At 41.1% G+C, this 26,738-nt stretch overlaps 1 protein-coding gene across 1 annotated transcript in view; it reads right to left on the reverse strand.

Moving 5' to 3' along the window:
* raph1a (Ras association (RalGDS/AF-6) and pleckstrin homology domains 1a) overlaps nucleotides 1-26,738 on the reverse strand; it is a 63,833-nt gene continuing 37,095 nt past the window's right edge. Inside the window, exons 6-19 of the mRNA XM_053329206.1 lie at nucleotides 25,537-25,689; nucleotides 24,876-25,055; nucleotides 19,528-19,602; nucleotides 11,822-11,899; nucleotides 10,187-10,261; nucleotides 9,685-9,769; nucleotides 6,893-7,014; nucleotides 6,656-6,721; nucleotides 5,902-6,045; nucleotides 5,704-5,814; nucleotides 5,279-5,377; nucleotides 4,954-5,074; nucleotides 4,644-4,774; nucleotides 1-2,684 (exon numbers count right to left, since the gene is read on the reverse strand). Of these exons, the coding sequence (XP_053185181.1) occupies nucleotides 315-2,684; nucleotides 4,644-4,774; nucleotides 4,954-5,074; nucleotides 5,279-5,377; nucleotides 5,704-5,814; nucleotides 5,902-6,045; nucleotides 6,656-6,721; nucleotides 6,893-7,014; nucleotides 9,685-9,769; nucleotides 10,187-10,261; nucleotides 11,822-11,899; nucleotides 19,528-19,602; nucleotides 24,876-25,055; nucleotides 25,537-25,689 (3,810 nt within the window). The 3' untranslated portion in view covers nucleotides 1-314. The remainder of the gene's footprint in view (nucleotides 2,685-4,643; nucleotides 4,775-4,953; nucleotides 5,075-5,278; nucleotides 5,378-5,703; nucleotides 5,815-5,901; nucleotides 6,046-6,655; nucleotides 6,722-6,892; nucleotides 7,015-9,684; nucleotides 9,770-10,186; nucleotides 10,262-11,821; nucleotides 11,900-19,527; nucleotides 19,603-24,875; nucleotides 25,056-25,536; nucleotides 25,690-26,738) is intronic.

A 26,738-nucleotide genomic window follows, 5' to 3' on the forward strand; every position in this document is an offset into this window, starting at 1 on the left:
TTGATAGGTGATTTTTCTGGCTTGCTTGTATACAGATATATATATATACATATATATATTTTTACTCATGTCATTAGATTAAACATGTATTGGTAATGATAGTAATAATGAGGATAATAGGAACAATCATAATCTGAGATTAAGAGTAGGAAAGACGTCTTGCTACTTTCTCGATATCCAAGGGTGTATGGTTCAGGATGAGGAGGAGAGACGGACAAGTCAAGACAAACATTGATTATTTCTTCTCTGCAGGAACAATGAGACCTCATTAGTCAGAATAGTTCTTTAGGGCTCCATCCAGGGTCTTTGCCCCTTTACCAGTCACTGGTCAGTTTGGTGCTTTGGTCCCGTTTTGGAGGAGCGGGAGGTGGGCCTCGCCGCAGCGTTGCATAGCCTGAGATGTTGGCATGTTTGGTGGAGTGGGAGTGCGTGTGGTGGCGAGACAAAGTGTGAGAGTGTCCTCGGACACCCTGTTGATGCTGCTGCATGAGCTCGGGGGGAGGAGGCGGGAGGAGCGCCATGTCGTCCATAGTGGCCACTGGCTCCATCTTAGAGGAGGGGATGAGGTTTGAAGAAGTGAGCGAGCCATGGCGAGACACTGACTTCCTCTTAAGAGTGCGGTTAAGGTCTTCCAGGAAGTGAGGCTTCAGTGCCAGGGCTGTCGGTCCTGGTGATTTTGGGGATGTGGGGGGGATTGGGGATGAGGAGGAGGAGGAGGTGTAGGAGGACAGGGAGGGAGGTGGGGTTTGAGACATAGGAGGTGGTGAGAGGGGCATTAAAGTTGTATTGTCATACTGGGCCGTGTTGCTGGTCCGCCGATTCAGTGTCGGAGGAGGGACTGCCCCCTTTTTCAGCGAGCCTTGTTTCCATGACGATGACGACAAGGAAGAGGTCACGGACTGTTGAGGTGGCTGCATCTGGGGCTGGGGGTTCACCACAGCGACCTTTGGGGGATGATGGAACTCTGAGGGGTGGGGGGGAGGAGGGAAAAGCTCAAAGTCACTCGGGGGAGGCGGGAAGTAATCAGGGGACGAGTCGAGGTGAGGAGGCTGGGCGGGGGGAGGCGGGGGAGGAGGGGACGGGAAGTCGGAGGGTTGATGGTGCTGGCCTGTTTGCAGCCCTTGGAGTGCCAGCGGGAGGTTCGCCAAATTCAGCTTCCCCGGCTTGGGCAGTGGAGCGGGGAGGGTGGAGGAATCTTTTGAAGGAGACCCGGTCGCTGACGAGGAGCTGGACGAAGTACCAGTTGGAGGTGCTTGGCCAAATTTGTTGACCAGGCTCTCCACTTTCTTTGGCCTCTCATCCTGGACCTCGCCTGATGAGCTGGACCGAATGGAGGAAGCTCTCTGTGGGGTCGGCGGAGGCCCCCGCTTTATGGAGCCTGTGGATGAGGTGGAAGGCGACTTCTTTATGGGGGAGCCCGTTTTGGAAGAGGATGTGGAGGGAGGAGGGGGGAAATCTCCTAGGGAGCTGTCAGGAGGGGGTGGGGGAAACTCTGGGGACTGCGGAGCCGCAACGCCCCCTGGCTGCCACTTTGGTTTGGCCTTGACCGCAGGAGGAGACTGAGGAGCGGAGAACTTGGATCCTTCCATGGAGTTGGAGGAAGGCAGAGAAGAAGGAGCAGAGTTTCCTGGGAATTGATTGACAATCTGTTTGACCAATGAGGAGGTAGCGGCCGCGATAGAGACGGAAGTAGAGGAGGAGGGAGGAGAGAGGGCAAGGTTTTTGGAGGAGAGGCTGTGCTGCTTTGGCAGAGTTGGAGGTGGCTGATTTGGGGAGTGTCCCGTAGAGAAACTTTGCTGCTTTTTTACCGGCCCGTGGGTGCTGTGGGGCGGCGTCGGGGACACTGGTGAGAGGGCGATCGGGAGGGAAGATGGACCTGAAGGTTTGGGAGCAGTTTGGGGAGGGAAACCACCCGTGAAGGTTTTCGGAGGTGCGGGAGGAGGCGCGTTTGGAGACAGCGGCCGTAGATCTTGCAGTGATGCTGGAGGAGAAAGCTCTGGAGGCGGAGGCGGAGGGGGAGAATTATCGTCGAGCATGTTCGGGCTGAAGTCGTACACCATGTTGGGAAATTTCTGTGACAGGAATTGTTGGAGGCCAGTGTTGGTGAGTTGAGTGCTGGAGAGCTCTAAAGGGGGAGGAGGAGGCAAACCGTTGGCTTCCAGGCTCTCCGGTGGTGGAGGTGGGAGGTAAAAAGAATCCTGCATCTCCTCTTCCAACGGGGGTGGCGGTGGCAGAGCGGATGGGCTGGATGGACCAAATTTCAGCACGGCCATTGCTGAGCCAGGAGCCGGCGCTGAGGGTGGAGGAGGAGGGGGAGGAGAAGGTGGTAGTGGAGGAGAGGAGCTGTAAGCAGCTGGGAGGGTATTGTAGTTGGGTTTAGGTGTTTGGATGGGTAGGGTAGGTGGGGCGGCTCCGGCCGGCTGCGTCCAGGATTGGCTCTGACCTTGCAGGCGAGCCAGTGTGCTGTACTTGACGTAGGAGGAGGGAGGCGCAGGCTGATGAGTCAAACTTGACATGGCCTGCAGAGGCGGAGGCGGAGGAGGCGAGGGCGGCGACGGGGAAGAATCCTCGGTTGGGATGAGGCCGTCGGTGTAGCTGGTCCGGGAGGGTGGAGTCAGGGCCTGGGAGGAGAGGCTAGGGATCTGGACAGGGATAGGTCTACTAATAGGGTCAATCCTCATAATCTGGAGAGAGAAACGGAGAAGAAGAAGAGAAGAGGAAGAGAGACATAAGAGGAAGGGGTGATGAGAGGAAAAGAGAGAGATACAATTACAACAAGTAACAAACAACTCAACCACTTTCAAATTTCTGAAAACCAAACAACTCAAGACAAGATGCAGGAAATCCAACGGCAAACCAGTGCAGAGAACACACAACTATTGAAACTATCATCTTAACACTGACTCTTCAAACTGAACTGACTGAACTGAATCATCATTTGTCTCTGACCGAATCAGTAGCTTTTAGAAGGGCAGCTCCTCACTGGTGACTGAGAGCGCTGTTGTCAGCACTTTGTGATTCACAATAGGTTATACCCTTGTAAAAAAGCTTTACAACAGATGATGAAAGCCATGAAAGAATCACAATGTGGCAACTATGTCACAAATAGCTGCTTGTTGAGCCACTAATCTTATAGACAGCAGATGTAGATGCCTAGTTTAGTAGTAAACCAAAGATTAATCAGTATGAACAGTGATGTATTTATATGTACTGAAATGCATTTGGACAGTGATGTAATTGCTTATCTTAGGATCTTATCGATCAATACACATCAGTTCAGCATTTAACAGGTTATACATTGGTTCCAAATATCAAATAGGTTGTAAGAGAGGTCTAAAAGGTGACAGAAGTGCTTATAGGGTCTAAAGCCGGTTGCTCGAAGGAACTAGTTGTGAGTTAAACAGTGTGTTTAGTGTATTTGTTACACCAGATGTTGGTTAGGAAATTCATCACACCACCAGTTAGTACAAATCAACAGTTCAGCTGCATCCATTTAAAAACAGATATAGTAAACCGTTTGCAGTTATAATAAACATTTTTATATACAATAAAGGTTAAGTTCATCACAAAATTGTCATGGCGTTCTCTCTCTCACACACACGCACACGCACACACACACACACACACACAGTATTCATTGTGTATAACAAACTGATCCGATGACTTTTTTCTGTGCTGTTTCTTAAACTTCTGATAATAAACAACCACAAGTCTTCTTGCTGTTAAATATCCATCATGACTAAAGAGTTATAGAGACACTCAGTTGTATAATAGTTTTTTTTTCCCAGTGTGTACCGCATTAGGATTCAAACTGCTGCCTGTCAGATAAGCACTTAAACTGATCAAACAATCGTATACACAGCCTAACAAATTTAGAATGCCTGCAACATCTTTTAAATGAGATTTGTAACACTGAGTGGCATCTTGACTATCAAATGACCTTCAGGAAGCACAACTATTACTGTGTACAGATGAGTCTGCAGAGTGAGACAGACAAATGTTTTCATCCTGAAGAAATACGGTCATCAGCTGAGGGTTTGATGTGATAGTAGAGTTTATGCTCAGCTACTTAATACAATGAGAATTTTTATTGTTCATATCGAGCATCATACTATTTATCTCTTCTATGCTATTTAAAGCAGCAGACTCTTAATACATCCTGCATATCTGTAGGTGTGAATACTGTTGAATACTGAACCCCCCCCCCCCCCCCCCCCGTGTAGCATCAGTGTAAATTTGTCATCACAGTCCACTGTATATGGCCCAGTCTATAACTTCAGAGGGCTGAGACACACTGTGTCCCACTGCTAATGCTACATCCACCAATGCGATGCAACCAAACTAAGTCATGCCACAGACAAATGTAAACTGGTCACTTCAAAGCACAAACATAGTTAGTCAGTGTTTTAAAAGCTGCAGATGATCTGTTAACATGCCTGTAACACCACTTCCTGTCTAACCTCCACTCCCTCCTCCTCCTGCACAAAAAGTAACGGCCTTACGTCCCTTCATCTTTGACTGCTGGTAGGAAAGCAGAGGGAAACATGGGAAATGTGGTCCAAAACGTAAACAGGACAATGACAGGAAAGGAAAGGAGTTTTTCTATGTGTGTGTGTGTGTGTGTGTTCGCTGTGTGGTCGCACCTCTCCTTGTGTTCCTCTCCTCCAGGCATCAGAGAAGATAGAGCTGACGACACTCTGGGACCGGGTGTGGCCTGATGACGCCATCTCTGACACACCACTGTCAGACTGGCTGGAGTGGTTAGACTGGGATTCTGCGGTGTGGACACAAACAAGTATTTATTTATTTTTCATTCATTTTTATCAATGTGAATTATTAATACTGTATAAATACTGTATTTTATTTTTCAGTGTTTTTGTACAACCAGTAGAAAATCGCCAATATTCAGCCTTTGAGCTCATCAGAGATGAATCTAAAGGCAGACAGACTGACCTGGAAGGCTGGAGGAGCTGGATCCTGACTTGATTGAAGAGGAGGAGAGGGAGGACCAGTCATAGGCCGCCTCTGTCCTCCTCATTGCCTCCTGGAAGTTGATGTACAGCTGCTTTCCATACTGACAGACAGACAGACAGAAAGGCAGGTTTGCAACTACATGAAAAAGACAGCAAACTTTACACGCTTAACACTGATGGTCGACTATATTTAACGTAATGCAGCATGGAGACTGTGTGTGTAAAATAATACCACCGTTCATATGGGAGCAGATATCAGCATACTGCAAATTTTTATGTTGCTGCACAACAGGAGAAGCTGTTACCTTGGCGATGCGAATACTGTTGATCCATTGTTGGAGGGTTCTGACATCATCGCAGCATAGGTACTTGATGTACTGAGACTTCTTCTGGATCTGAGGGTGCTACACACACATACACGGTAGTACTTTATAAGATGCTTTTTGTACTTTACCAATACTTTTACTACAATTACTGCCACTATTGCTGCTATACACTCTAAAGTTGACATTCCTAATGTTTCTTTGAAAATTAAATTATAACCACTGCAGCATAAATACACTAAACAAAAATTAATATTTCTTTTGTTCTTCTGTACGCCTTAAAAAAAGAAGTTGTAACTACTCTGTCAAACCACTAGGTGGCACTGTGGGATTATGGTGAAACAAACCAGACATTAATAATGTCTCCCTTGTTTCACTACTGTGTGTGTTTCTGTGAGTGTGTATACCTTCAGCACCATGCAGTAGTCAGTAGGAGCCTTGTACTTGCTCTTGTAGTCCTGGCCATGATAGACGTTAACATGATCCAACTGGAGAAAACACACCAGGTCTCTGGATGCCTGTGTAAACACACACATTGAATGTCAAGTCATTTCACTTCAGTAACACATATTTTTGTCCGTACTTTGTTTCAGTCACAAACACACCTTGGCTTTGCCTTTGGGGACGTAGTAGATGCCAGAGGCTCTTAGAAGGAAGTAGCGTTTCTTCCATGACTTCTTCCCATCCTCTTTCAGCCACAGCACTCCCTCCATCTCTGGGACGGACACGGAACTGCCGCCGAAACACTCCTAAGACAGGCAAAACACACACACACACACACACACACACACAGAGACAGAGACAACAGATGTTTGTTGGTGTGTAATCATGTTTTTCATATTGAACTGAAAAACCTGACAGACTGTCTAGAGTGCAGCAGCATGAAGGAGGATTATCAAAGTCTTCACTCTTTTTCCTCTTCTTCTCCTCTACTTATTTGGGTACATTTTGATTGTTTCATTTCACTTTGCTGATAATCTATGCTGTCAGAGTGCACCACAGTGAGTTTAAAATCTGTTACTTTTCAATTTGGCCAGTGTCTTCTTTTTGTCTGATTATGGAAAAAGAGAAAGGTTTAACAGTCTTGAAACTTGCTGTTTGATATTTGCAAGAAACCAACAGAAGTCTGTAGTTTACTTAAATGTGGGCTGTGGTGCAGCTGTGTGTCTCACAGAGGCGTTTTAGAAAGATGCAAACTCATCCTCTGCTTTGGTAAGGAACTAAAATAGTGCGTGCATGCCCTGGACCTACATTTCTGGAATACCAAAACTGGTTGCCAGTTGCAAAACCGTGAGAGGGAAACGTTCCAAGATGCATTTGTGGAAGCAGCTGTGTGCAAGACGAGCAAACAAAACTAACCTCTAAGAGAGCCTCTTTGTTTCTCTCAGCCATCTCACATGTCTCCTTCCGCCCCAGCAAATAGTTCTGCATCAGACAGGAATAAGATTGAAGGAGTAGGAGAGATAAACCACTGGTTAGCAGTTATAAAATAAACATATGTGTAGTTTTAATGACATATGTTTTGGTAAACCATTCCATGTGTGTGTGTGTGTGTGTGTGTGTGTGTGTGTGTGTGTGTGTTTGTAGGTGTGTTACCTGGGGGTTTTTGAACAGAGCATACTTCTCAATACGTTCTGTGAACATCAGGCGGTTCTGGCTGTCTCTGGTCCAGTTCAGCAGATTCTCCACCAGGTTCTCATGATCCTCAAAGATCCGTTCTGCACAACAACAACAACAACAAAAAAAGCAGAAAAAGCAACATGAGTCAGAAAAATAGGCCTGTTATGTTTTTAGTTGGACAAAGGCATTATATGTAGATTACTACAATATAGAAGTTTAAATTGTTCACTCGACTCCTACTGGTCTTATGGTGATACGTTTTTTATTTATTGTGGAATGAGAAATTTGGAAAATGAGTAGGACTGTTACTGCAGGAACCTTCACCTCTGTTAACCCCGCTCTCTTCACTTTTCAATAGAAGCCACATGGCTCGTGGCAATCTGCCGCCCTCATTCTCTCACACCCCAGTTCCCTTTAAGAGGCTTTCAGATGTCTTTGTCTGAGGACTCAAATAGTAAAAAATAAAAAACATGCCAGCTGTGACCCACACTGACTTTACTACTACTGTGGTGACCTTAATAACAAAAGGTGCCCTTCTTATCAAGTACTAACTTCTACTTCTCTGCTATGCTGCTTTCTATTGGCAGGTGTGGGGAAGTGGAGAAGCGATTTTTAGGGGGGTTGGGGCTAGTACAGTGTAATATTGACAAAAGTTAAGGAAGAAAATATTTCTCCAGAATTTACCTGAAGTCACATGTGACATAGTCTTTTCACAGGTCAAGTAGTACAGCCCATGATTAATTAACTGAACTTCTTGTGTGGAATTGGTGGTGTACCCCTTTAAAACTGCTGTAATATGCTTGTAATTTTTTGTAATTTGTAATCCTCCAGGAAAATATGTGCTGAAACAATTCATTAGTTTATTGTTAGGTCAATTACACTTTGATTATGGATTACTCGTGGGTCATTACATTGGAACAGTTTCCTGTCATTTAAGCTCCTTCCAAAGCTGTTTTGTGAATGAAACAAAGATCCAAGATGTATATTTTGTATAGTTTCCCTGATTATTGAAGATATGGTCTATGACCTAATTGATTATGTCATGAATAAAATACTAATATTTAATATTCATTACAATTCTGAGCCAGTCTGCCCACTCTCTACTGATATGACATAAAAATGCTTAATGACTCCGTAATTATAAGGATTAAAATACCTCCTGAATTGATGAGATCACATTAGGAACAGTGATGGTATGGAAAACACCATTATTTGTTTAATTTTATTATTATCATAATTATTATTATCATTATTATTATTATTATCATTATCATCATCATCATCATCATCATCATTATTATTATTATTATATGCTACTTTGTCATTTCCTGAGAGTTTAAAGATCAGATAAGAAGTCAGTCTCTTGCCAAAGGGCACCCAGCAGGGTGCTGGTGGTACTGGTATGTGTGTGTGTGAAGGGGGGTGTGCTTTCAAAGGGTTTGTCCTCCCCTTTTCAGCTACTGATACCACTTATTCTCTTAATTAACACAGCAGCCAATTTGAATCTTCCTAAGGCCAAATCCTGGCCTTGAGCCCAGGTATTAGAAACACACGTGGAATAGATTTGTGTAAATAAAGAAGGGTTTAGATTTGGCTGAACAAGGCCGATCAAGCTACACTTTAACTTCTATTCCTCTCTCTCTCTTTCATAACGATGCTGACTGGCTATTCAGCGGAAGCCCTCAAGATGTAGGTTAGATCACACGCATCATTGCACCAGACCTACATAAAGACTGAGTGTGTGTGTGTGTGTGTGCGTGTGTGTTTGTCAAAGAGTGTTAAGTGAAGTTGAAGCTCATAGTACAGTGTGTGCTAGCAAACACACATTTCATCCCACCCCAAGGGAGGTGTGTGTGTGTGTGTGTGTGTGTGTATGTGTTTGTGTGTTTGCACGTCTGCTCATATCTTTACAGCTGGATATCTGTGCTGTCTGATAGTCACTGCTCAGCACAATGTCAAGGACTGCGATTAAAAATGTACTAAATAATAATGTCCTTCCCTCAACATGCACACACTAATACACCTAAATATTTGGAATATCTGGAATGGGTGGAAAAACTACTAGTTTGTGTTGTATTAGTTATTTACTAAACATCTGTAAGTGGGAAACATCTGTCAAAAGATAAGTGAAAATGGAAATCACTGCACCATGCTGGACTCCAATGGAATTTCCATGATGAAGGTGTAAGATTACATTATATGCTAGTTAAGTTAACCATTTTAGGTTTGGTTTATTTATTTATGAATATATGGACATATTTATGGCTTTTAAATGGATTCATTAAGAAATCATTCATTCATGCAGTTTAGAGTAGGAGGGGCTTTGCTACAGTAGTAGTGGGATCACCTACAATATTTCAGCTTATATATGCATAAACCATATACTGGGCCAACCATATACTATGCATGAACTTGGCTGAGGGGTTTAACATGCTGTAATTTAATAATGCATAGATTTCAACCTCACAAACCATTTGAAATATTAAGAGATTCTGCAGCAAAATTGTATACATGTGTGTCAGTAGTTAAAAGACTAAGCAGCTGTCATTACTTCTGGGGACAGATTTTGGATTTAAGATCATTTAATTGGGCATGACAAGCCATGTCCCCGAACATTGATTTTTTTTGGGGGGGTAAGGGGTGATCGTAAGGGTTAGGAAATTAATCTCCAGGAAATTAATGTACGTCTATGTAATTTCCGCCAAAATTGACAGGATGCCCTAGGACAATGTGTGTGAATGTGCATGTGAGTGTGTGTGTTTGCTCACCCATCTGTAGTTCATTGATGGTTTCCACCAGCGACCAGTCTGGACTGAAACCACAGTGAGATTTATCCAGCAAACTGTCCAGAACCTGAAGAACAGGAGACACTGTGAGCACTAACAGCATTACTACTGTACAATTACTGCTAATGCCCTTACAACTAATATGAATGACAGCGCTAATGCTAATGACAGCACTACTACTGCTACAACACAACTACTACTAATACTACTACAACAGCTAATGCAGCTTCTACCATTACTACAGATGATACCACTACTATTGATTATATTACTATCACTATGAATATTTACCAGTGCTGTTATAATAACAGGAGACTACTGCTACTACTAGTAGTATAACTTTAACTGCAGCCAAAATTAACACACAAAATGAATACAATATTACCAATAGTAAACTGTTACTACTAACACAACTACTGTTAGTTCTACTGTTACTGCTGCAGCTTCTGCTACTGTACAGGTGCAAAGTGAGGTGGAGTCGTACCTGTCGAACAGTCTGCCTCTCGTCCACCATCATGGTCTTTGAGCTTTCGTCTGACAAATGTACACGAATCACCAACTATGAAGGGAAAAAGAATAGAGGATAAACACATCATTACTACCCAGTTATGACACCTGTATGTTAAATATTTGATTCTGATTGGTTGATCCTCGTTAGGCGGTCTGTTTCCTGTTCTCAGAATTACCCAGTTTTACATTCCACAAGACGATTGCATTTTGTAGTTGTCATCAAGTTAAATGGTGGTAACTCGTGAGTAAAAGACACCGCACTTAGCTCTCACTAAGCTTAGAGCATTAAATATTGAAACCACTACTACTACTAAACTGCTTTTCTTTCATTGCTATGGCAGCTAAGATGAGCTAGTTTTTTACTGGATATTGTAGAGCAATGATGCAATTATATACAATCAAGTATCCCAGAATAGCACAGTAAAGGTGGAGGATACTTGCATGCCACTGTGCATTCATCCAGACATGCAAACAGTAAACCCCCCCACCACACACACACACTAACAGTACATACATACATTAAAATACCAGATAAGTCAGAGGTTTCCTTCCCTAAGTCTATAGTTACATAACAGAGTATAGTATATTACTACACTATAGCAATGTAGTGTGTATACAGTTATTGTTGCTATAGTTACCTCCAATTTAAAGGCCCAGTCTAATTATACTATTGCGATTACAGCTTATTTACATGCAACATTTAAGAGTTAGAATTTTAAACTGTGTCTTGGCATAAGTTAAATTCCAGGTATGTTGTGTTTCCAAACATAACTGATGTACACACATCTATTACTATGTCAGAAAACATGAATCACTTAGATTTATATTTGCAGCCTAGTCTTTGTCCACATGATGAAATAAGTCTCAGTTTGGTAGTAATAGCACAATCCAATCCTGATTGCGCCTTTCATATGCAATATTTCATGCACACATTTTTAAAGTGATGAAACTTTTCAGTTGAACAATGTTTTAAGGTGTCCAATTTGTATAATTATGTGTGTGAGAAATTGGGTATAATTTTCTATGTTTCTATGCATATGCATCATTTGGCTGCTATATATTACCACCAGCCACTCAAATGGAAGTATTTCTCATGGCTCTCAAATGGCTTTTTCATGTCCTTTATCTTTTGACCATCTTATTGGATCTCTTAAATGATATTGCTTTATTTGTGTGTGTATGGAAGAGACAGTTGGTGATACTGCAGAAAAATGCACTTTCACTGTATGGGATCTCTTGACAGGACCAACATACAGGCGATTAGACTGAAAACACACAAACATAAACACACACACAGGTTGTTAATCCAGTTTCTCTCTCTCCCTCTCTCTGTGGGATTGGGATTTAACTTGCAATCGTCATTATGTTGAGTGCAATATCTGTCTGTCTGTATATCTGTGTGTGTTGAACCCAGCTGTTATTGACCAGAGCCTTCAATGTGTAGTAACACTGACCTGACCCAGAAAACAGATCCACCGGACACGTGCCAATCACACACCCACCCACCCACACACACACACACCCACACCCACACACACACACAAATATACACAACACGTCTTTCTTTAGCGTCTCTCAATCTTGTGTGTTTTTTGTGAACCAGACTCACCTTCTTCACCTGGGCCTCTTTGATCTTCTCCAAGGCAACTCTGATATTATCTGCCTTCAGCTTGGCAGCCTGCTCCTCCTGCACACACACAAACACAGAGTGATGATATCCACCGATCAATCAATACTTATAAACCAATAACATTGACAGACACATTTCTCCAACACGCACTCCTAATGAGGCCACACATGCTCAGAAAACTCTTACCTACCTGATTTTTCCAACAGGAATTCATTGTTTATCTCTGTTGATTAACAGCCAACGCTTCTGTGTCTGCTTAGCATCAAATAAAACAGCAAAATATGATATTTAAAAGAGAAGACAAACAGCTCCAGAATCTCCCAGTGAGTACCAGCAGAGTTTGGGTAAGGTATCAGTGTATTTCCAGTCCTGTCAGCTTGCAGTGCACCATTCGTCCTAACACATTACTCCTGCTCAATTAGGCTTCTTCCAGTGGGATTTATATCATGGTTTATAGTGTAACTGACAATGTGAAGGTGAGATTATTCCCCAAAACAGAAACCCAGGTTTAGTCCCAAGAAGATAAAGGTACGCTCCTCAAGGATCCCAGATTGTGAGGAATCTGCATCTCCTCCTCCTCCTCTTCATAATCATAATCACCATCATCATCATCATCTCTGTATTATTTTGGCTGCGCGCAATGAGATTAGATTAATGCTCAGACGCTACATGCTGGCAGATAGTTATTGTCTCTCTGAAGGAGGATTAGCCGAAATTCCCAAACACACACACACACACGCGCGTGTGTGCACAGACAGTCAAACTGGAAGTTATGGTAGAGTTTTCTCTTCCAAAGTGGCCGACAAACTAGAGGACAGATGGAGACAAAAAATCCGATGTGGTTTCCTCTAACAAGTCAGTGGCAAGATGCTCCCATCCACAATCAGAGCCTCTGTCTCTTTCAGTTTGATTCTGCAGAAACACACACACACCCCATGTGTTGACCTTCAACAAAACGCTGATCTCGAGGTATTCAAGCACTACGATAAAAAGCCTCCTAAAAACAAGATGGTAGAAGGAGGCAGCGGAGGAGGATGGATGGAGGAGCAGAAGTAATCAGACATCTGGAAGCAGAAATAAGAGTATAAACACCAGCAGACGTAAATAGAGGAAATCTCATAATTGATCGTCTGGTTGGTGAAGCAGCTGATTGACAAGCTGACTGACTCGTTCCCTCACTAGCTGGAAAATCAAAGTGAAAGATGCTACCTTCTCCTGTCACATCCTCCCTGGCCGAGCTGGATGGAGGGAATGAGCGGAAGAGAGAGGGTGAAGCATGAGATGAACCAGGAGTGGGGGGAGGGGCAGCGTTACTGTGCCAATTTACATGCACAGGCACTGATCTCTTTATCTCAAGCGCTCATGCTCCCTTCCTCGCAGTCTCTTTCCTCCTCCTCCTCCTCCTCCTCTTCTCTCTCCCTCCATCCAACACAGTCTCTTATCGGACTTGTTTTTCCTCCTCAGCGTTAGCGTTGCAGTGTTGTCCTCATCTCACTCTCAGTGATTCACTTGTCCTCTCGCTCTGCGCCGTCAATTTTTTGGGGTTCGTTCCAGTCCTTTCGCATGAGTGTCTGCGTGTGTTCTGTGTGGAGTTGCTCCCCTTTAGCCAGTCAGCTTACACACACACACACACATACACGCACACACATGCACACCAGGGGATCCATATTGTGAACAAGTGAAAGGACAGAATGAAATGAAGATGACGGGGACAAGGAAGGGGAGTTTAACAGCCAATCTTCTTATCCGCAACCCCACAAACTCCCTGAGGCACACACAAATACACACATACACACACACGCACACACGACCCAAAATCTCGAAGCAGCAGGAGACAACAGTATGAGATCTTCAACAGCTTCATAATGACTTGCCTACATTTTGATTGTTAGGGTTAGTGCCTGTGGGCATGTGCAGCTTACCACTGAAGCCAAAACTGACATAATAAACTAAATTTAACTGTACAGATATATATTTACATGGATTGTAACTGTCAGTATGTAAATTTACATTTCATTCTCTCAAAATGCACAAAATTTGTTATTAAAAGGGGAGGGGGAATATCCTTTTGAGTTAGTTAAGATATATAATATATGTATATTGTTTATTATATATAGTATTTGGATATTATTTTTATTGTATATTTTATTTTATTTTTTTCACTTTCAAAAATACTGTCAATTTTGAATTTTGCCCCACCTACTACCTACCTATCCTATATATAGAAGATATATGCTGACAATTAAAAAGTGTCATCACTTAACCTTAAACCTTTATTGTATTTATTAATTTGTCTTTTATCTTTCTATTTTTTATTTCCTGACTGTTTTTGTCTCCATAACCCAGCTTTTATATATTCTTATAATTAAATATATGGTATGTAAATACAGACATGTTATTTAGCATCAGTGGCTGTTAGCATTTACAATAGGTGAAATTAAAAGAAAAAAAAATCTGAATTTGTATTAGTAGGTTACATTAGTAGGTAACTTTCAATTCATTTAGTCACAAAATTTAAAACAAAGCTCTCATATTACTTAATATCCGCCACTAACAGTTAGCATTAGCAGTGGTTAAAGTGCTAGTGACGCAAATACATTAAACTTACATAACACCTATTTGAGATTCAGTACAGCTAAAAATATTTGAATCTGACAAAAGTGGGATTAAATTGACTAAATCTATTATACAACACATCATCTGTTGGTGCATTTTAACTTTTGAACTTAAGGAGAAAGTGTGGATTATATGTAAACATCACCAGTCATGTAACTTCATGTTGCGTCAGTTAGCATTAGCAATGTCACACTAATTGACTGTTTCTACGTTGTGTCAAAGTGTGTTGAAAGTTGACATTACCTTATGAATATTGCTGACCTGAGGGAGCTGGCTAATGAGTGTCAGTTCTGATCATCATCACCACTATCATAATCATCATCATCATCATCAACACTGCCGTCAGAGTCATTATTGTCCTGCTCAGCTCTGCCTTCAATATTTTCCATCACTGAACCTACAAATAATGAGTAAGGCACTGCCCAGGGTTAAAAGTCTGATATCCATATGCTCAAATCTAAGATACTTTTTCATTGTTGGGTGATTTTGGATCTTCCTCCCATACATAATTATTATCCCAGGAATCCCAATAGTCTTTAAAAACAGTCTTCTACCAATTTCCAAAACTTCCAAACCAAACCAGCCATTTTCTAACCAACAGTTTAGACATGTCCTGTTTAGCATGGTTCTGCTTATGGTAATGCTGGTCCACCACTTTGGTCCAGACTAAAATAGCATGACAACCACTCAATGGAGCCATGAACGTTTGTCCAGACATTCATGGTGCGGCAGGTCCTCTGAAATATCCCAACATCAGCTGGATGGATTGGTTGACCATTATTGTCTTAACTGTGACACATCTTGTTGAGCAGAGTGCGAAAAGATATGAATTTACTTAAAACATGAAATACCATTAATTACTTATGAATGCTGATGTAATTAAGGCATTTTTAATTGGGTTATAATGCGATAGGTAATTAATTGGTAAATTTCAAGGTATTTATAACCATTGAAATCCCTCAATCTATTCAGAAAACTGATGATAATCCATTCATATTTTAAAGTGTATTATTTCATCCATTTGTTAAACCCAAATCTGACTGTGCTGACTCCTTTTCCGTTTGTATTAATCTCTTACGCCATCTTATTACATTTTCATTTGATTATAAAAATCTAGGTTTCTATTATATATTACCCTTTATATATTTTGCCAGCAGGTTTCACATTTTCCCACCCACCACAGACAACAGGGTGCTTTTCTTTGCCTCCTGTCACCGTTGTGGCTGTCATTTCCAGCTTGCAGCGTAAACGTTTTCTCTCCATCTCATAGATATTCAGTTGACCTACATTATGGAGCCACTAAAATTAGCTTCTGCCCAGGAAAGATTGTGCAGCCTTTGAAGTTATGAGGAATATGTCCCTCCTGATCCGCCACAGGCTCAAAAACAGCAGCTGAGTGATGCGATTTACATAGAGGCAGCAGAAGTGGGCCAGCAGTGTGTGTATATGTATCTGTGTGTGTTTGTGAGAAAAGTGCGTGGGTTGATTGCAGCTATTGCTGAGGCTGTGTAACACTGACACAGAAAACAGTATGCTATATGCAGATCTTAGCACCTCGCATACAGTACATACATTTACACACACACACACACACACACACACACACACACACACACACACAGCTGTGCCCTGGAAGCCTCTCTAATGAGTGCAGATAATTACACCCTCAGCCTAATCACTGCTGCAGGAATTAGACCGGCCCCTTAGCTCGTAATCTGCCTGGAATCTCAGAGCCCATTGTGGCCCCACCCACTCTAATCTGGGACCACAAATTAAAATAAAATCTCATTTTTCAAAAGGCAGCTCAAAGCACTTTATGCCACGAATCAGTGGAGTCAGTATTACAGTGAGAAGGAAACACTGAAAGATGATGTGATAGGTTATCCTGGCTTGCTCTGTGGCAGTAAAAGCTGGATTTGAGACCAGTGGCAGCTGCTCCGAGATAAACGGATCTTAAAAGTAAAACATTAATCGGACTACATTCACTTAATTTGAATCCTCTCTGCTCAGCCTGACGCCAGTATTGTGTAATTGCTTAAAATCCAACAGTCTATTACAATAGTGCATGAATGGGGGGAAAAGTACACAAATTTAAATGTGATCAATTAGGAACTGGAAAATGTGAAACTTTTAAGGTTGGATCAGATTTGTGTGTGTTTAAGGTTCCTTCACATAAACAGTTAAAGCGACAAACTCCAAATAAGACGACCCGTTGCCAGCCAGCCGCTGTGTGTTTGTGTGTGTTGGCACGTTTGTGTGTGTGTGTTTATGTATGTATGTGTATAGGATGCTACGGGGAATCACCCCCTTTCTGCTCCAAAGAGGATTATCCCTGCAGATCTAGCACATTCCTCCAACATCCAATCAAACTGCCTCAACTGCTTTATCATCCAATCAAATCATGACATCGGTGATCCAATCATAATAAAGCATCCTTACTTATTTACTTACTTACTTACTTACTCTTGATCTGATGCTCATACACACAGAAACACACACACAGATAAATTAAACGTAACCCTTTAGCCATTAAGAAGCATACAGCTTAAGCTTGAGAGCAGCTGAGTGTTTCACATTATGTCATATTTTCATCCAAGGATGTAAATCACAAATTATGTACAGGAGAAAAATTCTCACAGAATTGTAATATTAGCTTTGGTTACCCAGCCATTTATCATTTATCACATTACTAATGAGTCAGTACAGTCAGAGCCCCAGAAAGACCAGGCCACAGCCACCAGCATCCTGATCTGGGTCGAACAACAACAACAAGAACAACAACAGTCAGAGCACTAGCTAGTCCTATTATCCGCATTGATTGGTAGTAGTTAGCCCCAGGAAAATCTACTAATCCCCATTACTGCCACTGGCTGAGATCCAAGCAACCATTTACTGTTAGAGAACAAACCCAGGCTCTGAAAAGGATATCCTTAAACAACTCCCTTTCTGGTCAATTTGGTTTATCTGCAGTCACATCTGCAGTGGAAATCATTTCAATAACGCTGCACAAACTTGAACTTTTAACATGAAGCCGGGACAACAAGTAGAACATGTGCTCCCTGACTCCTGAATGTCTGCAGTGGGGAAAGAGGAAAGATGTACCACACTTACAAGCAATAGTTACCAAACTATCTGTATGAAAGCCTTCTCAACATACTGTCAATCCCCAATATTGATCTTTGGCTCACTAAAGAGTTTAAATGTGTGAAAAGTTGAGACAGGAACATACAGTACGATCCCTGCTCGACTGATTCATGTCCTCCTCTTCGTTGATAAAAGCACACACAGAAGCGTTGACTGTTACTTACCTGCTTCCATAAATCATGAGGAAGTTTTCTCATGATCATTATTTTCTTAAACATTTCATGGAAATCTGTGAAGCATTCTTAAAGCACGATCACACAGGATTTGTTTTAGCTAGCAGATAGCCCTTCTTTAGGTTTTTGCCCTCCATCACTGGCATTTAATCTGTCTACTGTCAAATTAAGGCCAGACTGCTGTGATAAATATACAATAGACACAACTGATTGGCGTGTGAATTCAAATATTAACCAGCAGTACATTACAAACAAACTTAAATTTGGCATGTTGTCATGGGCAAAATAGTGGAAATTTCTACGGTACACACATTCTTGTGTGATCGCACTTCAGTCCTGTCAATCACTGTCACATGACGGCAGTGAAGCTGTAATGCATCACATACATTACACATGCAGTCGGGTACAGTTTGCTTTCACTCGTGCCATTTCACGTTCCTGAACACAAACCTTCATGCTTCACAGAAGGGAAGCAAAAATGGTGCCTGCACTCTAAAAGGCTAAAGGTTTGACTGAAAGCAACTGAAATCAACACTGTCGTTACTGTTAAAAAAAAACAAAAAACAAACAAACAGCAGCAAAACCTTTGCTGGGTAAAATGGAGAAAGGGCATCATGCAGTGACACATTTCTCTTTGCAGTGGCATCATTTGTTTAACAGGTGAACACAGTAGTGACCAGTATTCACAAAGCTTTATAGAGTGAAGGATCAAACACAGTCAATCTGTCACTTGTGTTCTAGAAATGAGAAAAATCTCATTTCATTTGAAAATAAAAGGCAGGTGGGAGTAAGGAAACACTGTCAGTTATTACTCCTTGACACACACTCAGTTGACAGAGGTGTTGACTCAAACTGATGAGTCATTTTTGAGCCTGCAGTCTGTGGCGGTGTTGAACTGTGCAATTGATTTTTTTAATCAATGATGGTAACTATTAACATAAGATACCAGCCGATTCCAAGTGGAGCAGCACAAATGACAAGTTAAATTATTTATTCTTTCATGAAAAGAAGAATCTGTAAAATGATGTTATTAAATTATGTAAAAACCTGTCATAGGCTGAAATCCACAAAGAGATCTGTCAGCATAACTATGGCTGACCAATTCACTGAAACTAAAGTGCAAAGTAAGACTTGTGATGACTTTATGCTCTACAAACACCTTTAACAGTGACAATTTACGTTTTCATGTGAATATTTATTATGTGTGTATTTTTTCACAATGATCACAATCACAATTTGCTCTTGAGTGGAAATCAAGTTTCTGCTCCATTTGATCCTTTTTATTTAACAGTGTGTTCAGCCATTGGTAACAGTTTGGAAAATGCATCTGATGCTTCCACTACATATCTGCCTTGAAGGCTGAAACACTGCACAACACAACATACATAATTAACACAGATTAGTTGGGCGACATTTACACTAGCACACGAGTTACTATATATAAACTATACTATGGTTTACTACTATCTGGGGAACTGCACAAGTACACCAAGTGTAAGCACAATCTCTGTAAAGCTTTGGGAATACACACCAGCACACGGTAGCCAAACAACGGGACACGTCATCACATGACCAACACACACAAAAATGGACTTCCCTCCAACAGAAAAAAGGAGGGCAAAGAAGGGAGGTGGAAAGAAGCATAAACATGCAGGGTGGTAGTAATGACATGTTTAAAAGTATGAAGAGGCTGCAGGATTTTGACATGCGAAAGGAAAGGGGGGTAGCGTGCAGAGGGGGTTGGGGCGTCACCTTTGTCAGCAGGTGGGAAGGTTTTCCTGCTATGTTTCTCAGAATCAGAGAGGTTTCCCTGTCCAGATAGGAATGCTTTAAGGAGAGAGAGAGACAGAGAGAGAGAGAGAGAGAGATAGATAGAGAGAGAGAGAGAGATGGAGAGAGAGTCCCGGTGAATTAATCTGGTGTTTGATTGATTGGACGTGGCGGTTTAGCAGAAAGCTGTGCAGTGAAGCAGAAGTCAGTGGCAGGAAAAAAACATCAACATCTCTGACACGACTGGCAGAGATTGAAACCTGTGGAGAAACACTGACAATAATGATACAGGTATTGCTGGGATGGAAAGGAAATGTTATGACACATATTAACCAACAGTCATATAAAGTAACTTAGAACTTTTTTTTACCCCCTTAAAACCAGATGATTCAGATCACCACCCTTGAGGAAGACACTTCAAAAAGAAACTGTAACTCTGTCTGTATATCATTAGTCACATTATTTTATAATGCAGTGCTGTCATTTATTTTCAGTAAACACATCTTTATTCCAATTGCTACTTTTATCATGCCATTTAAAAGTGTAGTATGGAGTAAATGACATTCCAAAACTTCATATACCTTTAATTAACATTAAATTATTTTTTTATGTGTTGGGTTTTCCTATTGACTTCAGTTTAACTGAACTTTCTAGCTACTGACATCTAGTGGTCATAAAGAGAACACAGAATAAAATGCATACTAATGATGATGTGGTTCTGGTAAAGTTGCATTGCTTAGTAAGGTCTGCAGCTCTTTTGACTTTCTTTTGAGAAATAAAGGTTAAATAATTCAAATAGAAACAAGGGTACAGTCACCAACACTGAAGGGCTAGACAGGAAACTGGCACGCACACAGTTTTAACTCCAGGCTAGCAGGATGCCAGACATATTTTAATGTATTATTAACAGTGTTTGCTCAATTATTTACAATATTACTCATATTTACTGAGAGGGTCATTTGGACACAAAGAGACACAAGTGCAATCTGTGGCAGAGGAAGCTTTACATAATCCTACATACGTGCACGTGTAGCAGTGCTGTGAGTCACCGGTTCAGCCTGAGCAAGTTCCCTACTGAGCAGATTGAGGTCCAGGCTCAGTATGGAGCCACAGTGGGCTCAACCCATTTTTATAGAGTTGGAAGACACACTGAGAAACAAGCAGTTGTTTATGTGTGTGTGGTTGTAAGGGTGGCGAAGTGTCAATGACATTGGTCCAATTCCAGTTTGCTTTTCTACTCTGTATATTTTGTGATGCTCTGTATATTCCTCAGTATTTTTGGTTTGGAATAAAAAATATCTATATATATAATATTTAATCCTACCTCATTTTATTCCAAAGAGATATTGTTTAAATAGTCTGACCCATTTAGTGCTGTTAAAGGAAAAAAAACAAATGTGCACTTCATTCTCAGACTCTTAAACATGAACTGTTCTTCTCTTTATTAATCTTGTGTGTGTTTCAATCACTAGAAACCATTTTATAGAAAGCATTAGCTCTTTCCTGATAACTACAGATTAAATATAATATTTAGGTCACACACACACACACACACACACACACACACACACACACACACACACACACACACACACACACACACACACACACACACACACACACACACACACACACACACACACACACACACACACACACACACACACACACAAACACACACGATTACGGCCAGCTTTTCCCTTTGGCCAAGATCTGACCAACCACATCCAAGAATGCACGTGTGTATCTGTGTATGTGTTGACCTTCTCTGGGCAAAAGTAATCAAGAAGGGAGAGCTGGATGGCTTTGTGTGTGTGCGTGTGTGTGTGTGTGTGTGTGTGTGTGTGTGTGTGTGTGTGCGTGTGCGTGCATGTGTGCATGTGTGTGTGTGTGTGTGTGTGTGCGTGTGTGTGTACATGTATTTTTGCATGCTTCCCTTTGTTAGCATTGTGGTTAGTATTGTATGTAAGCCAAAATAACAGGTTGTGATATCAAATATTCTTTGCAGTCATAATAGTCCAGTTCAGCTTTTGGGTTGTTTTATGTCCGGATGTACACAGATGGGGTTTTTTTCTGTGGATTTAAGAGCCTGTTCCTGATGATAAAATGCATCATTGCTCCCTGACATCATCATTGTGTTCATGTCCCTCCTGCTAGAAGCCACTGGGTAACTCAAAATTTGATACTATAATTTCTTCAGATTTTAACATATAAACATTACAAATTAATTCAAATGCAAGGAAATGTGGCCGACACCTCTGCACATTGCTAAGTCACCTGTGTATTTTTCTGATAATTTTTGCTCTTATTTGATAATGACAGAGTGACAGCAGAGAGATTATGTATCAAACATACAGGTGACCTCAAACTTAAAGGTGCAGTGTGTAGAATTTAGTGGCAACTAGTGGAGCAGACTTGGCAGAAATGTTAAATAATGTACTTAAGTATGTTTTAATCTGTGTATAATCACCTGAAAATAATAATCATTGTGTTTCTGTTACTTTAGAAGCAACCTCACTGCTAGATCCCACTAAATCCTACACAGTGCACCTTTAATGGGATGTTATAATTACATAACTTGCATTTTAAACCCAAAGACAGCTTGCTGGAAAAACTGAGTGATGTAATTTCTCAGCAGGAATAGGCGTGTTTGTCCTCATATTTTTTTGTCCCATCCATGTTGTAAAACTCAAAATGAGCTCACATGTTTTTCCCTGACGTCCATCTTCTTTACTGAGAGATCTTCTCCCTCAGCACCAGAGGTTTAATGTGGGGAGTAACTCTTGCATAAAGCCACACCAATGGTTTTAAGTAGTGGTAACACTTTATTTTACGGGTCTCGTAATTTTGTGCTAATTTCCTGGAAATATTTTGAGAAATCTGCAAGTAATTAACAGTTTATTTTCGGCACATTTTACAGACAGGGTGGTGCTGTTTGGTGCCAACTATTTAAAAAAATGGAAAGAAGTGTTGAGTTTAGTTGTTAAGTACACCCTCAGTATTATATATGTGTATATACTCTTTAACTGACAGAAAAAAAAAACTTTTCATTGTGTAGTTTGTGTTTCAAATGATATATAAGAACATAAGGTCGTTTCTTAAAAAAACTAAACTAAACCAACATAATATTTTTTCCATTTTTCCCAAATTACGCCATCCTTTTTATAGATACCCATAAATGAACCTGAGGAAATTTGTATAAAATGAAAGGATCTGTAAAATAAAGCATTACCAGAATTGTACGCCACCTTTTTAAAACCTTAGGATAAGGCCATAGATGTTGAAATTGTGTACTTGAATACAGTGTAGTTGAAAAACAAGGACTCCCCTGATTCTATTTCAAGTTAACATTTGTGACACAGTGATACTTTGATTACAGAGTTTTTATCTAACAATCAATACCCCATTTATCCATTATTTCTCTGGGGGGGAGACCAGCTGAGTTCTATAACCAAACACAGTCCATTTTAGTGAGATGGGATTTAGTGAGTCCTCAGATCTTGTTATTTTTACTGCCCTTAATAGGCACTCAGAGGGAGTGTGTAAAGGAGAGAAAGACTCAGTGATCCAGACTGCAGTTGTTCCAGTTTCTAATGAGCTGGACTCATGGGAGCAGCACTCTGGGCCAAAACACTACAGCACATCCTTTCTCTCTTCTTTTTCTTTTACTTTTCATCCTTCTATGGATCTGCACTCGTTTGGTTGCTTTTCATCTGTGTCACTCACTTTCTTTGTATACTCATCCTCATAGTTTCCACTATCACCCTTTCCCTTTGTCCTTTACTGTTGGCAGTCATTTTCAAACTCACTCTGTCTGGTCCTCTTATCTCAACTCTAATTTTATTCATTCCTTCTCTCCACCTCTTTCTTTTCTATGTCTTGCCGTCATCTCCTAATTTCTCTCTTTCCATTGTTGGTCTCTCCCTGTCAGATTTGCTGTAGTATCAGTGTGTATGAACTGGATGAACTCAAGAAGTGCAGCTCATTGGGTTCTTTAGTTGTGTTTGGCTTGTATAATTAAAAATGCAACCAACAAACCCTTTACGATTGTTCAGGGCGTCTTTCACGCTTTATCTTGTTCACATTTTGCTAGCACAGACGACTACGTAGGCGATTCATGGAAGATTATGACTAGGCTTTTCTTTTCTGGGACAGAAAAACAGAGCGCTTTTGATCATAAAAGAAGTGAGGACACAGCCTGAGGCAGCAGAAACTGCACCGCACAGCCAGCAGTAGGACAAAATGACATCTAACACAAACCACTGCAGCTGTGAAACCTTAAACAACCATTGAATTTTACAGATTAAACACTTCAATTTTATAATACTAGACTTTTAATCCTTAAATGGTGTTTTTCTTACATTCCAGGCCGTAGCTGAAAAGTGACTAAAAATCATATGCTTTCATGCTGACACAAGTTGCGTGACTGTCACACAGCAATGCAGTTTTAAACATTCTGCACTGCTTTACAACCCCACAAGAAGTCACTTGGACAATAGTTCATTGTTATAGATTTCCGCAAACAATTTACTGCCTGAAAGATGGGAAAGTCATCGAAAAGCAGTGATGTAAAGCAGCAACAAGCAGTGATGTAAAGCATATGGTCCTGGTATGGCCCTTTTAAACTGAATGTATGCATATAATTTGTCCCCTGAATCCCCCTGTCAATTATTGGCTCATAACTCATAATGCTCATAATCTCTTAATAATCTGTTTAAAAAATGATAGACTCAGCATAATAATCTCAGTCAGACGGCAAATGTGGGTCACCAAAACACAATCAGGGCTAAAATATAAAATTAGCACTGAGGTCAACTGTTGTGATGGATTTTCAGTTAAACATTGTGAAGCATGCCTTTGTCTAGCAGTTTCTGTCTATTTCTGAGTGTTTAATGATAACATTTAACCATAGTAACTACTAAAGTGTACATGTCTGATTAGCACCATCAGTGTGTTTGCTGCGTAAACGTGGATGCTGCTAGTTAGTTAGCTTGCTAGCTAGATAGCCTACTAACAGTCAGGGTGAGTCAGGCTGTTTCCTAACAAGTCTCAACACAGTTTTGGAGAAATTAATGGGTCTATGTAGAAGGCATAATGTTTGACAGTTACCATTTTTTAAACAAGTCTTCACTCTAATACAAGAAGTTTATTTCGTCTTCATCGGGCTTCCAATATGGTACCAGTCTAGGAAATATGTTGCTCATGGAGCGCTCTCACCACAATTTATTTAAGATGTAGTGTACTGTATTCATCATTAATTCCCTTGTTGAGTGTCAGAAAACATACAGTTTATACATTATTTTGTAGATAAAAAGGTAGTCATCATGTACCTCTGTGTTATCTCGACCGTGACTGGCTCCTTCGACTGGGAGTGTAACTAAACCCTGCTGGCCGTCTGATTCATTGGAGCGGAGAACGCTGTCCAGTGAATCCATGGAGGAGGCAGAGTTAACAGAAACCCCAGATGCCGAGGTGACGGAGGAGCGCGAGGAGTGGACTATTGAACGCGCCTGCAGTGAAACGACAGGAGAGAGATTAGAGGAGGACACAAATCACGGATCAGAAGACAGAGCCGGGTTGTTTAAAACCTATCCTAAAATCCAAAATGTCAGGTGGACTTCCAGTCCAAATCCTGAAGCTCTAAATCCAATTCAGCAAGATTAAGTTTATGAGCTTAACATATTGAAACAATATACTAAGATTATTTGTTCATTGCTTAGTCAATAACATCAATTATGGCTACTAACTAGCTTGGTTGTCTAAAAATTACGAAGATTCACCCTTAGTGTAACACTCCATACAAAAACAGCACAAGTTTAAATGTAATCATATTGTTAAGAAGATTCTACACTCATTAGTCTTGGTTTCATCTGACATAAGCACAACAAGTTCTTTAATGACGGTGGAATTGAGTTTTCCTTATAGAAATCGAGGGTGTATGGATAATGATTTTGAGCTTTACAAATACATTTGTCATTTAAATTGGTTTACTTCATGTTCGCTGACTGTGCCGACTGATCCGGTGCGTCGATGCTGGCGCTGGCTGGAGCCGGGGTGTCGCATTGTGGCTGACGTATAGGTGGAGGCAGAGCTGAGAGAGTGGGAGGAGGTCTGACGAGCAGCTTCATCCATACTAAGAGATGCCTGAAGGAAGGCAGAGCGAGAAGACAGAAGATAAAAGACAGGCTCATGCATCATGCAAAACAAACACAAAGAGAGCATGGATCATTCCAGCAGGAGCCCGAGAGCGTGAAGCAGACTTCACACTGTGATAAATATATTTAGAAACGGATGATAAATATGTGATCTGTCACACAAAAAAAACAGGCAAAAATCAGGACTAAGATTTCATCAAAACTTTCACTTTCATGTTGTGATTGTGTAATCATGTAGACACAAATCTGATCAAGCTTCTGGTGATCCAGAGGTAACAGCTACAAAAACAGACAGAAGATATCATGAGTTGCACTTTTCAAAAGGAGTGCACTTACCCTATTTTTGTCTCTTTCAATTCCAGTTCTGATACCGAAAGAATATCCACTGATAATGTGCACCTAATTTGGTACTGGTGCTCTCTTTTACCCAAACTTTCAATCTGTATACCTCACTACATGGAACTCACTGGGATCATTTTCATGTAAATTACATGAGGCCAGGGACTGCTGTGGGACTAAGAACTTGACAAGCAGACAACGCAATGGATAGCAGAAACACTCAATTTTATAATATACTGATGAAGAAATTTGACCCAAACCATTTAGTAAGGTTAGCAATAATCATGATAAATTGTCTAAAAGGTGGTCACCTTCACAGCCTGCACCTCTGGGTGTCCTTCAGTAATTCCAAGTACTTGCTGGCATGGCATTGCCATTTCATTTTTATTTTAATTTAAATTATCTGCAGTGTTTTGGGAGACCTTGTTGCAGAACTTTGGCACGAGTTGCTGTATGTAGAGGTATATCTTTGAAAAATGTTTATATAAGTCTCAGTGAACACTGAAAGTATGTGTTGAACAAGTGGTGCTTTGACGGTTGTTAGGAACACTGTGGTGCTTCTGCTGTTTGGGGAGGACACTGTTTTCACCATTACAACTCCAACAACTCACGTAACAGGAGAAAACTGGTTACAAAAGATGATGCAGACAACACAGTTGGGAGGAAACCTTTTGTTCAACCAGAATACCACGAGACTGA

The sequence above is a fragment of the Scomber japonicus genome, chromosome 11, assembly GCF_027409825.1.
Source record: "Scomber japonicus isolate fScoJap1 chromosome 11, fScoJap1.pri, whole genome shotgun sequence".
Classification (NCBI taxonomy): Eukaryota; Metazoa; Chordata; class Actinopteri; order Scombriformes; family Scombridae; genus Scomber; species Scomber japonicus.